This window comes from Danio rerio, chromosome 20 (assembly GCF_052040795.2).
Source record: "Danio rerio strain M-AB ecotype USA chromosome 20, GRCz13ab, whole genome shotgun sequence".
NCBI classification, from domain to species: Eukaryota; Metazoa; Chordata; class Actinopteri; order Cypriniformes; family Danionidae; genus Danio; species Danio rerio.
In genome coordinates, this window is record NC_141040.1 from 30,792,971 (window position 1) to 30,805,339 (window position 12,369).

At 39.3% G+C, this 12,369-nt stretch overlaps 2 protein-coding genes across 4 annotated transcripts; both read left to right on the forward strand.

Annotated features, from left to right (window-relative positions):
- The first annotated feature begins 1,663 nt into the window (after positions 1 to 1,663).
- On the forward strand, positions 1,664 to 6,320 carry ftr97 (finTRIM family, member 97). 2 transcript variants are annotated; one of them, XR_015517415.1, is made up of 4 exons: positions 1,664 to 2,400; positions 3,426 to 3,555; positions 3,667 to 6,086; positions 6,140 to 6,320. XR_015517415.1 is itself a non-coding variant. In NM_001442836.1 (3 exon segments), coding segments are annotated over 3 exon segments (1,479 nt in total). In that variant the 5' UTR covers positions 1,664 to 1,804; the 3' UTR covers positions 4,420 to 6,320.
- LOC569077 (serpin peptidase inhibitor, clade B (ovalbumin), member 1-like) lies at positions 6,031 to 11,688 on the forward strand. Of its 2 annotated transcripts, XM_087297733.1 has the most exons (8): positions 6,031 to 6,129; positions 6,481 to 6,668; positions 8,582 to 8,766; positions 9,284 to 9,421; positions 9,908 to 10,025; positions 10,222 to 10,364; positions 10,450 to 10,617; positions 10,711 to 11,286. In XM_087297733.1, the coding sequence occupies exons 3-8, from the start codon at positions 8,599 to 8,601 to the stop codon at positions 11,128 to 11,130; spliced, it is 1,155 nt and encodes a 384-aa protein (XP_087153859.1). In that variant the 5' UTR covers positions 6,031 to 6,129; positions 6,481 to 6,668; positions 8,582 to 8,598; the 3' UTR covers positions 11,131 to 11,286.
- The last annotated feature ends 681 nt before the right edge of the window (positions 11,689 to 12,369 follow it).

Genomic DNA, 12,369 nt, shown 5'->3' on the forward strand with positions numbered 1-12,369 from the left:
GGTTACTGGTGGGGCAGAAGGTAGTGCTGTTGCCTCACAGCAATAAGGTCACTGGTTTGAGCCTCGGCTGGGTCAGTTGGCGTTTCAGTGTGGAGTTTGCATGTTCTTCCTGGGTTCGCATGGGTTTCCTTTGGGTGCTCCAGTTTCCCCCAAAGTCCAAAGACGTGCGGTACAGGTGAATTGGGTAAGCTAAATTGTCCGTACTGAATGAGTGTGAATGTGTATGGATGTTTCCCAGAGATGGGTTGCGGCTGGAAGGGCATCCACTGCATAAAAACGTGCTGGATAAGTTGGTGGTTCATTCCACTGTGGTGACCCCGGGTTAATAAAGGGACCAAGCCGAAATGAAAATGAATGAATGAATGAATACATAGTTACCTTTTTATATCGAATGCAAAATTCTTTATCATAAGCAAAATGGCTCAAATTTCCTTTAATATTGTTTCTTTCTAAATTTGTGCATTTCTTTTTGTCAATATGTCAGCTTGAATCATTTCTAAATTTTCTTTTTCATCTTCTTTGTATTACATTATAGGCCAAAGCAGTGGGGCAGTAGGTAGTGCTGCCACCTCACAGCAAGAAGGTCGCTGGTTCGTGCCTCGGCTGGGTCAGTTGGCGTTTCAGTGTGGAGTTTGCATGTTCTCCCTGCGTTCTCGTGGGTTTCCTCCGGGTGCTCCGGTTTCCCCCACAGTTCCAAAGACATGCGGTAAATTGCCCATAGTGTATGATTGCGAAGGGATATTTCCCAGAGATGGGTTGCGGCTGGAAGGGCATCCGCTGCGTAAAACATGTGCTGGATAAGTTGGCGGTTCATTCCGCTGTGGCGACCCCAGATTAATAAAGGGACTAAGCCTAAAAGAAAATAAATGAATGTATTACATTATTACGCTTCTAATCTGCCTGTTCCTGTAAAGGATTTGGCAGTTTTAAAAAAAGAGCACCGTTGCCGCTTTCCTTACGTGGTCATGATGAAGTAAACAAGTGTTCAAGTGTATTTGGACCATTTTTGGACCTATGATGACCAATGGTCTCGATGACTCGTAGGGCGTTGCCTCGACAACAGAATAGACCAATTACCAACCTACGTCACACATGACGTCATACGGGTCCTCGGTTGCAAAAAAAAGTAAACAAAACATGTCATGTTGTGCGGTAACCTCGTTTTTTAGCACTACATAGTGTTAAATCTGGTAATCATGGAACATTATTTCTTGCACATGACCACACAGAACAACATTGTTGGCATCCAGACTTGTAGGCCTTTAACTTCTCTCTTGTAAAATCACTTGGAGCTTCAATGAGATTGTATTTTTTGGTGCTGAATGCTTGGTCATTTCGTCTTATCCAATATTCATAGGGAGGGTGCTCGCAAATGGACCTGTCAGATGAACGCCGCTTACTTTAACGTTAATTTTGCTGTGCTTATCACTGGGTGACGAGCTGTTATAACACGCTGAAAGCATTATGTAAATAATAAATATAATATGTAATCAATATACTTATCTCTAAGAAAACAACAAACTCTATGCCGCAACCAATGTCATTCCCTCGCTGTAAATGCTAGCGCTTCCGGGTTTTTTTCTACCACCTCCCTGCGCGTGCATCCTGAATGTTTACAAACATGATGATGGGCTATATGCACGTGACGCATTTCCGGTGAAATGTAAGACCGCGGGCCAATTTCCGCCGATCGTACTGTGCAACAGGAACGCTCTATCAAAACAAGGAACTTTACGAGTAGTTGACTTAATGCTTTATGCCTTCATAGCACCCATATATATATGTATCCCTAAACTACATAAATATGACATGTAAACGTTTAAGAGTGTCATTTCAAAGACGTGAGGACAGTACTTCTAGCTACCACTGCTGTGTTCCGCAATGTACAGCGTCAGCGAAATTTAATTCTTACATCAGTTTCCACACGTTTCCAAAAGACACCGACTTGCAGAAGAGGTGGGTTGTTAATATTCGACGTGACAACTTTACAGTAACGCAAAAGACAAGAGTGTGTAGCCGACATTTCGAGTCGAGCGACCTGATCGAGCCTCGAGCGCCAACCGGACGCAGACATTTGAAGAAAGGAGCTGTCCCGGTGCTGTTTCAATGGAACAACTTTGCAGTTCCAGCCGCACGACATGGAGTTTGGGAGAGGATAGAGCGACTAAACACAGACCTAACGTTAGATGACCCATCTGTGGATGTAAGTGTGAACTATTCTGACCATGACTACGTCTCCACTGCCGAGTCTGCTGCCCTGGATTTGTCCCTGGACCACACGGATGATCTACGTGTGGAAATTGCGAATCTGCGAAAACAGATTGAGGAGATTTCCCTCAGCAACAAGTTTTGCTTGGAGAGATTCGCTGCATCCGATGATGACATTAGGTTTTACACGAGGTAAGCTGACAATATCAACAGTGTCTGTCTCTAAATCTAAAATCATAGTGCTGTCAACCGCAAATAGCTGTACACTGTGCTTTTAAAATTTCGTAAAGTAAACAAACTCAAAAGTATCTCTTTCTAGTCCAAATTGTGATGTGTAGTACAGATTATAAAATACCTTTTAAACACTTTTCATTCTTTGTTCTTATATGGTATTGTGTTAAAGGGGTAGTTCACCTAAAACGGAAAATGTACTTTACTCTTCCTTCATTTGTTTAAACAACTTTCTATTTATCTGGAATAGCCCTCGTGAATATTAGCAACCCTTTTCCTCCCCAATTTCTGTTTATTAGAAAGAATTTTTTTTTCAACTTATTTCTGAACATAATAGTTTTAATAACTGATTTATTTTATCTTTGCTATGATGACAGTAAAGAATATTTTACTAGATATTTTTTAAAAATACAAGCATTCAGATTCAAAGTGCAATTCAATGGCTTAATTAGGGTATTTAGGCAGTTCATTGTATAACAGTAGTTTCTTTTACAGACATTCAAAAAATATATTGCCTAAGGCGGCTAACAATATTGACCTTAAAATGGGTTTCAAAATTTTTAAACCTGCTTTTATTCTAGGCAAAATAAAACAAATAAGACTTTGTCCAAAAGAAAAAATATTAGAGGAAATAGTGTTAAAATTCTTTGCTCTGTTAAACATAATTTGGAAATTATTTATTTTTAAAAATTCCTAGGAGCGATAATAAATTTGACTTTGACTGATAATCGTTTTGAATAATCGTGATTAAAATTATGATCAAAATAATCTTGATTATGATTTTTCCCAAAATCGAGCAGCCCTAATATATATAGATAATTTGAAGAAAGCTGGACATGTATAACCATTAACTACCATAGTATGTTTTTCCTTAGATTAAAATGAGTTAATTACAATTAAAAATGACTACTAAGATGCCAATATATCTGCAATTTAATACTTTATCAACTGATTTCACAAATTATCAAAATAAATATGTTCCACAGGTTTGCAAGTCATGGCCACCTCATGGCCTTTTGGAGGCAGATAGAACCAGCAACTGGCAAGATTGTTCGAGTGTCCAGAACACAAACTGCAGCCAACCCTGATGAGGTCCCTCACACTGCCAGAGCAACGGTAAATGTATTAAATGGTATTTCAAATAGATGATGCATCTTTGATTTACAATCAACTTACTGTACCAGTTATGTTTTTGTTATATAAATAGCCAATTATCTTGTTTTTCAGTCTCTTCCACCCATTGATGAGTTTTTTCTCTTTATGACATATCTGTCACTGGGTCTGATGCAGAAGGATTTGGCCCACAGATTCAGAATTCACCAATCTACTGTAAGCCGCATCATCAACACATGGGCTAACTTTCTTTATAGTCTACTTGGACCTGTGGGCATTTGGCTGGACGAGGAGATGGTCAAAGCTCACATGCCGGATGTTTTTCAGCAATACTCTGACACACAGGTGATTTTGGACTGTACTGAACTGCGTTGCCAGACACAAAGCTCTCTCCTCCTTAAGAGTGAGGTATTTTCTAGCTACAAACCTCACTGTACTTTCAAAGGGTTAGTTGGAATAGCCCCTCACGGTGCTGTAACCTTCATTTCATCTCTCTATGAAGGTGCCATAAGTGATCGAGAGATTCTAAAACAGTCTGGTATTGTGTCTCTTCTAAAACCAACAATGGCAATAATGGTCGATAAGGGTTTCCTGGTAGAGGACTGTGTGCCCTGCAAGGTCCACATAGCTACCTTCTTGTCAAAGAAAGCACAACTGTCTGGGCCAGAGGTCAGGAAAACACAGTCTATTGCAAGACTAAGAGTCCATGTTGAGCGACTGATTAGAAGGGTGAAGGAGCATAAGATATTTAGCACTGTAATCCCTCTATCACTTACTGGCAGCATCAATCAAATGTACACAGTTGCCTGTCTGTTGGTCAATTACCAAAATGGACCCTTGGTTAAGGCCTGGCATGGCAATTACTAATACAGTAGATGCCTAATTTGGTAGAAATGTTTTGAATGCAATAAACTCTTAAGTGCATCTGAAGTTTTGCTTTAAATGAGCATTGTTCTCAGGCTCTTGTGTATGTTCAGGAATTAAAAAAAAAGTTATTTTCTTTGCCTTCAAAGTAAAATTAACATACATGTCTTTAACTACTTTTTAATTGCTTTTTTAGTCACAGAATTTAGCCCTTTATATTATTCACTATACATAATATTAAATATTATTCACTGAATATAATTTGAAATTAAATTGTTATAAAATGTAAAAATAGCAAAAAATATTTTATTCAGAACAGAACTATGAACAGAAACGACGAAATTGAATTGATCATTTTCTCAGCATGGAGCCTTGTTTGTTACTCGTGCATAGACAGGTATTTGGGCAGATAAGTGTAAAAAAACAAAAACAAATCACACCCAAGTTTCATGGAACCCAACACAGAATTGTCTCTGTAAATGCGTTGCATAAACATGTCATTGTGGGCACATACGACAAAGTCACACCATTCCATGCCTGTGATGAATAAATGCCCCTGTACTAAGGATGGCTTTCCTTCAGTTTACAAATCCCTTTACTCAGATTCCTGCAGTCAATGCTTTCAGCATTTGGGCATTTCATTTCCACCAACTCAAATAATGCCCTCTCGAGGGGGTCGTACTCAAGTGCATCCGGTTATGCACCAAGCCAAGGTGCATCAGGATGAATCACCAGTCCTCATGACTTCATGTTCAGGTTCTTTAGAGTGGCGTAGTCCTGTAGAGTACCTGCCTCCATGTGCAGTTCTCTCTTCATGATCGCTGTTGCTTTTGTCCCTCTAATTATCTTTTCTGCAATGTTTTCCACAACACGTGGACCTTTAGCATGGGTAATCTCGCGAAAATTAGAAGCAGTCACCCTCTCCTTCCTCAATGCATGCCACTCAGGTGTTGCACTTTGGCATCTTGTAGCTTTTCGATAAGACTGCAAAAAAGTCACAGACAATGTTTTCAGGTGAAACTGTTCCTGACTGGTTGGTACATGTCTGCAGTGAGTTGGGTTTAACCTATAGCTCTCTGCTGGTACTTTTGGGAATGGGGGTGCATCATTATGGCTGATGTGGTGGTTTTAGGTGGTGGATGCTGATAAAACAGGATCACGCCAGCTTGTACCTTGCCAAAGACGGAGTCAACAAGTGGTTTTTCAGGAGATATATATTTATTTTGCATATACTGGGAAGAGAGTCTGCTTAGAAGTCAGCATATGCAGCTGTAGGATTGAGGGTGGATAGGACTGGCAGCTCACCACTATAGGCCTTGCATAGCGAAGATCTGAAATATCAGGAAATCAATAATCATTTGTGTTAAATACACAGTATAGCAAACCTGTTTTCACTGGCTGTGTGCATACTTTATTCCACTTGCTGAAGTGACACTTGGTTTGGTCTTCACAACCACTATGGCATCAACCGGTCCAGGGCTTCACTCCCTATTTATTAGATAGCATTAATTGGTTATTTCAACAACAAAAAAAGTAATGTCATTACTTGCATCCATGTTGTTTCAACCCCATAAGACTATTGTAATTTAAAGAACACAAATATGCACACAATAGTTTATGGTGAGGCGTCCTAATTCAGCACTGCTCCAGAGGCACCAGCAGCTGCACAGGTACAGACACGGGATGCAGCCTTGAGACCGTCTGTCTCTACAGGTACAGGGAGGGTTTATTTCTTACCTTTTGTAAATGTTTGTAATTGAGAATGCTTCTGCAGAAGACACGTCAGTGTTTATTTTCATGTAAATTATTATTTTGTAATGTAAATATTTGAATGTTTAAGTATAATTTGGAGAGTTTATATGCATATTTATGTAGATAAATTAATAAATAGATGTTTAAATACATATGCTTGTGAGTTTTTGTTTCTCTGTCGGGGCACCACAGTACAATTTTTGCATAGGGCACCTTTTTGGCCAGCAGCGGCCCTGCATCGGCTTCTTTGCTTATCGTGGTGGCATAAACTATAGTACTCATCACAGGTGTTTTGGTTTTAATTTTCATCAGAGTGATCATAATCTACAGTGATGGCGGGAGTCTCTTGTACAAACAGTTTCTTTGCTCTAGATCTCTATTGCGCTCTGAGCACCAGCAGTGCTGAGGGAAACATCTTCTTTTCTCCACTGAGCATCAGCGCAGCGCTTCGCATGGTCTACATAGGGGCCCGAGGAGACACTGCCACAAAAATGGAGAGGGTATGTAGCAGGAAATTACAACTTAACATTGCTAATTTCTACGTTTATGTAAATCATGCCCATAGGCCGGTGTTCTGACGATCTGTGCTACCTCATCAGAATGTGCTAAAGGGAGCTCAAAATGTGTATTTTTGCATATTGGTATTTTTTGGAAACAAACACATTATTTATAGGCTTTTCCATACTTAGAATTAGTTACTTCTTACCTAAAGGGCACCTATGATGAAAAGCATATTTTGTGAGCTGTTTGGACAGAACTTTGTGTAGGTATAGTGTGTTCACAGTCATATTGGGGCAATATTAACACAACAAGTTTTTTTTTAATTTCCTGATGTTAAAATAGGATCCAAATCTCTTTTTATTTTGAGGCCAACCCTGACATGACATAGGAGTGAGGTTTCCAAGCCCACCAAATTGCTTGACAGCCATGTATTAACATGTCACTGTAGAGGAAAAAATCACCTTAAAACTGACAATAGGACTGTTTATCAAAAGTGACCATGCTAAAGTAATGTCTGGATGCCCAAACTCGGTCCTGGAGGGCCGGTGACCTGCAGAGTTTAGCTTTAACTTGCTTTAACACACATGCCAGTTTTTAATATTATGCTTGATAGAGCTTGATTTGCTATTTAGAGTTAAACTCTGCAGGACACCAGCCCTCCAGCGCAGACTTTGGGCACCCCATGGTATAAACATTGGATACACAAATTATTGCAGCTAATTATGCAGTTAGCTGGACTAAATAACATAAAACACACACACACACACACACACACACTTGCAGATAATTTATTTGCAGAAAATGGCAATAGGCCAACATAAAATATTCCATGGTTTAAGACCTTAAAGACTATAAGAATAACACGTTTATGTGAAATATTATGTAGACTATATTTACATATTTTTCCAGTAGGCCTATTTAAAGTCATAATATGTAAAACATGGAATATTTAATATTGACCTATTATAATTTCCTGCAAATGAGTGGTCTATGCATATAAAAATTGTTTAGTGACATTTTAAAGACATTTTTCAGTATATAAAATAAAACAAAAATTAGAATGTTACCTGAAAACATGTATTAACTAACATCTCTGAAGTAGAAATTATCCAACAAGTATGGATCAGGATTAAAAATAGGCCAACTGAAGGGAAAATAATACATGCTGGCAGGGTGACCTCTACTGTTGACTGTCTTTCATTCTCTTCCAATAGTATCTGGATGCAGCCTTCATGATGCAAGCTGAGATTGCATCACTCAGCGAGGCAATGTCAGACACAATGCGCTCAGTAGCACAAATAAATGCTGAGAGGGGATCAGTGTGCATTTTTTTACCACTGAATAACTTCCAGCTTGTGCTGAATCTATGACTATAATATAGTTTTCGGAAGTCGTGTCACAGGTTTAAAAGCAGATATTAGCTCAAAATTATCCTGCTATGCACAACATCAAGCCTTTTTGTCTGTTGTTTTGGTATCTGAAGGCCTGTTCGTCATTTGCAAGCGGATACTATAATATATTTCTTCAATAGCCATCAATGTTTGTTTTGTATTTAATAAATGCATAAAAAGACCTATTGTAATTGTGAATAATATAAAATATTTATCATTGTTTTTGTCAGAGAATAATAAAAAAGTTCAGTTTGCAAATCCCCTTAAGACAGAAGGACGTACTTTACTGCGGCGTAAGCAGTGTGTTTGTCATAGCAAATCTAGTCAAACTTGCAACACTGGTTTCACACAGGCATTGACTTCCACAGCAGCTCCAATTGCTGATGGAGTTTTCGAATAAAACAGGAAAGAATTTCTGTGAACGTGAGTCATTAGGCAAGCGTAAAAAAATGTTACGATTAAATAGCGATTAAGGAGATGGTTATAAAACAATTGATTGCTTTGTCTTTGATTTTCATCAGCGTGATCATCATCAGTGATGGAGGGAGTCTCTCGTGCTAACAGTCTCTTCGCTCTGGATCTCTATCAGGCTCTGAGCGCCAGCAGTGCTGAGGGAAACATCTTCTTTTCTCCATTGAGCATCAGTGCAGTGCTCAGCATGGTCTACTTGGGGGCCCGAGGAGACACCGCCGCAGAAATGGAGAGGGTATGAGGAGCTGCTGACACATACCATTGGAGCTGTAACTTTCAGTTTCTTTTCTATTTTACACGAACCGACGAACTTCATCAAATCAATGATTAAGATAGATTACTGTATCACATAATGAAAGAATGCCTGTGTCTCCAAATTACCAGTGCTACTGGCTAGGCCTATTGTAGTTATAATTTAGCAAAGGACTGTACATTTTGGATGATGTGACGGCAGCCACAGGACAACGGCGTCAGTCTGCTCACCACACACCAGCTATAGGTGGAGTGGAGAGACAGTAATAGAGTCAATTCTGTGAATGGGTATGACTGGGAGGCCATGATGGGTAAGAGCCGAAGGAGAGAATTTGGCCAGGACACCAGGGTTACATCCCTACTCTTTATGAGTTGTGTCGTGGGATTTTTAATGACCACAGAGAGTCAAGACAGTTTAACGTCTTTGAGGTTGAATGTTTGTAATCTTCATGTTTTGAGCGGGTTTGTGAGATTCTCATATATTGTTAATCTCTTTTCAGGTTTTGTCCCTCAGTTCTGTGTCTGATGTTCACTCTCATTTTGAGAGTCTCATCTCATCTATCAACAGTCCATCAGCCTCCTACATCCTCAGACTGGCCAACCGCCTCTATGGAGAGAAATCCTTCAGCTTCTTACCTGTGAGTCCGGTCTTTTACTGTGTGACATTTTTATGCTCTCTTTGTGGGGGTGGTCCTGGTATTCATCACGTTGTGGGTGAAAAAGCAATACCTTCTCCTCAAAATGTGCCACTGGTGGCGTAATCTATCATTTCATCTGAAAAAATCAGGGTTAGCAAATCTTGTCTAATATGTCTAAACCGTCCATCAAAATGAACTACGTGGCACAGCTTTTAAAATTATAATTATCAGTCATTTTTGGCTTTGTGGGGACATTTATTTTAGTCCCCATGAAGAAGATGCCTCATAAATCTTACAGGATGAAGTTTTTCCCAAATGTAAAACAGCACAATGTTTACTATGATGGTTGGCAAAGGGGGATAAAATAGTATTGTACAGCATAAAAACCATTACATCTGTGAAAAGTCCTCATAAAACAACAACAACAACAAAAAAACACATTGTCTATATGTGTGCAATGATTCACAGTCTTTATTTTTCCCTCAGGAATATTTGGACTCCACTATGAAGCTGTATCATGCTGAACTTCAGACTGTGGACTTCATTGGAGCATCAGAAGGGTCTCGACAGCTCATTAACAAATGGGTGGAAAAGCAGACAGAGAGTGAGAAGTCAATCACATTTAAAAATCACACTGGAATAGGGTTTGCTTTCGTTTGTTTTAACTGAGAGACTTAAATGTGTAGTTAAAAACTTGAACTAATTCCTCTGTTTACAACAGGGTAAATAACGAAATATATTTACATTAATAATAATAATGAATACAAATACTTTCTTGTTGTTATTAAATGTCGTTCCAGACAAAATCAGAGATCTTCTGAAGCCTGGTATGGTGACTACAATGACTCGACTCGCGTTGGTTAATGCCATCTACTTTAAAGGGAAATGGACACACACATTTCAAGCAAAATACACTAGAGAGATGGCATTTAAAATAAACCAGGTGTGATCTTGTTTCTGAGGTGCAAAAGCACATGCAAACTTATGTTCGTGCTTACAATTGAACTCATGTTGTATATTTCAATTAGAAGGAGAGCCATCCTGTGCGAATGATGCACCAGCTAAATAAGCTCCCTTTCAGATGCCTCCCAGAGTATAAACTGCAAGTGCTGGAGTTACCATATATACAGCAGGAGCTCAGCATGTTGATCCTTCTTCCAGACGAAACTAAGGATGGATCTGATCCTCTTCTCAAGGTCAGCAAAGTGTTGTGAGCAACATTCCTTGTGAGTGTGTGTCTTTTATTCAATTTATTAATTTTTGCTTTTGTGTGTGTGTGTATCTGACAGCTGGAGAAAGAGTTGACTCTTGAAAAGCTGCTTGACTGGACCAACAGAGACAAAATGGACACACAGGGGGCGGTCATTGTCCATCTGCCAAAGTTCAAGTTGGAGATTGAGAGCTGTCTTTCAGAAACACTGGAAAAGATGGGCATGAGCTCTGTGTTCCAGGAAACCAAGGCTGATCTGACAGGCATGGGCAGTAATGGTGGTCTCTTTGTTTCAGCAGTGATTCACAAGGCTTTTGTGGATGTCAGTGAGGAAGGAACTGAAGCAGCAGCAGCTACATGTGTGTATATTATAACTAGTTATGTCCCCCGACCAGAACCTCGGTATTATTTCACTGCAGATCACCCCTTCATGTTCTTCATCAGGCACAACCCCTCAAACAACATCCTCTTCTTGGGCAGATACAGAAGCCCATCCTAGAAATGCAGTGTTTGTTTTGGTTAATGCAGATGAAATTCTGTGTTTACTCTCAATCTTTTGGCAAAAAAATCACTTTATTTGTTTTTGTATTCACAAATGACATTAATCCAGCTTGTTTACAGTAATGCCCATATAAAGTTTTAGTTCTGACCATGATCCCTTTGGTTGCGTTTGTCTCTGATAGAGCAACAGCTAAATAAAGCTGGGTTTTTTCTGTTATAATTATTTTTGGGGGGTTTTCACCTTTCTTCGATAGGACAGTAGAGAGCATGGACAGGAAAGTGTGGAGAGCTGAGAGAGGGGAAGGATCAGCATAGGACCTCAGGGCTATAATCAAACTCAGGTCGCTGTGAGTGCCATGTGTCAGCACACCAACCACTACATCATTGGTGCCAATGTATTTTGTTATTTTACACTGAGTTTTACCCTCTTTTATTAACTTTGTGAAGCTAAATTGGTATACATTATTATTCTAAACACAGACAGAAGGGCACAAAAAACAAGCTTTGTAGTGTGTTTTTATGTTTTATAAATAAAATATAAATACTTCAAATGAACTTTTATGATGAACAAATTAAAGTGCAAGTTTATTTATATTGTGATTTTCATAATGCATATCATTTTAAAGCAGCTTTTTAGAAAAAAACATGATTTTACTTACTAAAAGTAGTGTGGTTATCAGTTGCTAGTGTCAAAATGATGGCCATATTGCTGAAATGTTCAGGGATGATAGATACACTACCTGACAAAAGTCTTGTTGATGCCACTTGTAAGAGCAACAAATAATAACTTGACTTCTTGTTAATCACTTGGAAAAGTGGCGGAAGATAGATTGTTCTGATGAATTATCTGTTGAACTTCATCTCAAACATTACGAATACTGCAGGAGACCTATTGGAACCCGCATGGACCCAAGATTCTCATAGAAATCAGTCAAGTTTGGTGAAGGAAAATTCATGGTTTGGGCTTACATTCAGTATGAAAGTGTGCGAGAGATCTGCAGAGTGGATGGCATCAACAGCCTGAGGTATCAAGACATCTGTGCTGCCCGTTACATTACAAACCACAGAAGAGGGCAAATTCCTCCGCTGTATAGCACTCCTCAATCTTCAGCCTCCACATCGAGGTTCCTGAAAGCAAAGAAGGTCAAGGTGCTCTAGGATTGGCCAGCCCATTAACCAGAAATTATTGATCATGTCTAGAGTAAGATGAAGGAGGAGGCATTGAAGATGAATCCAA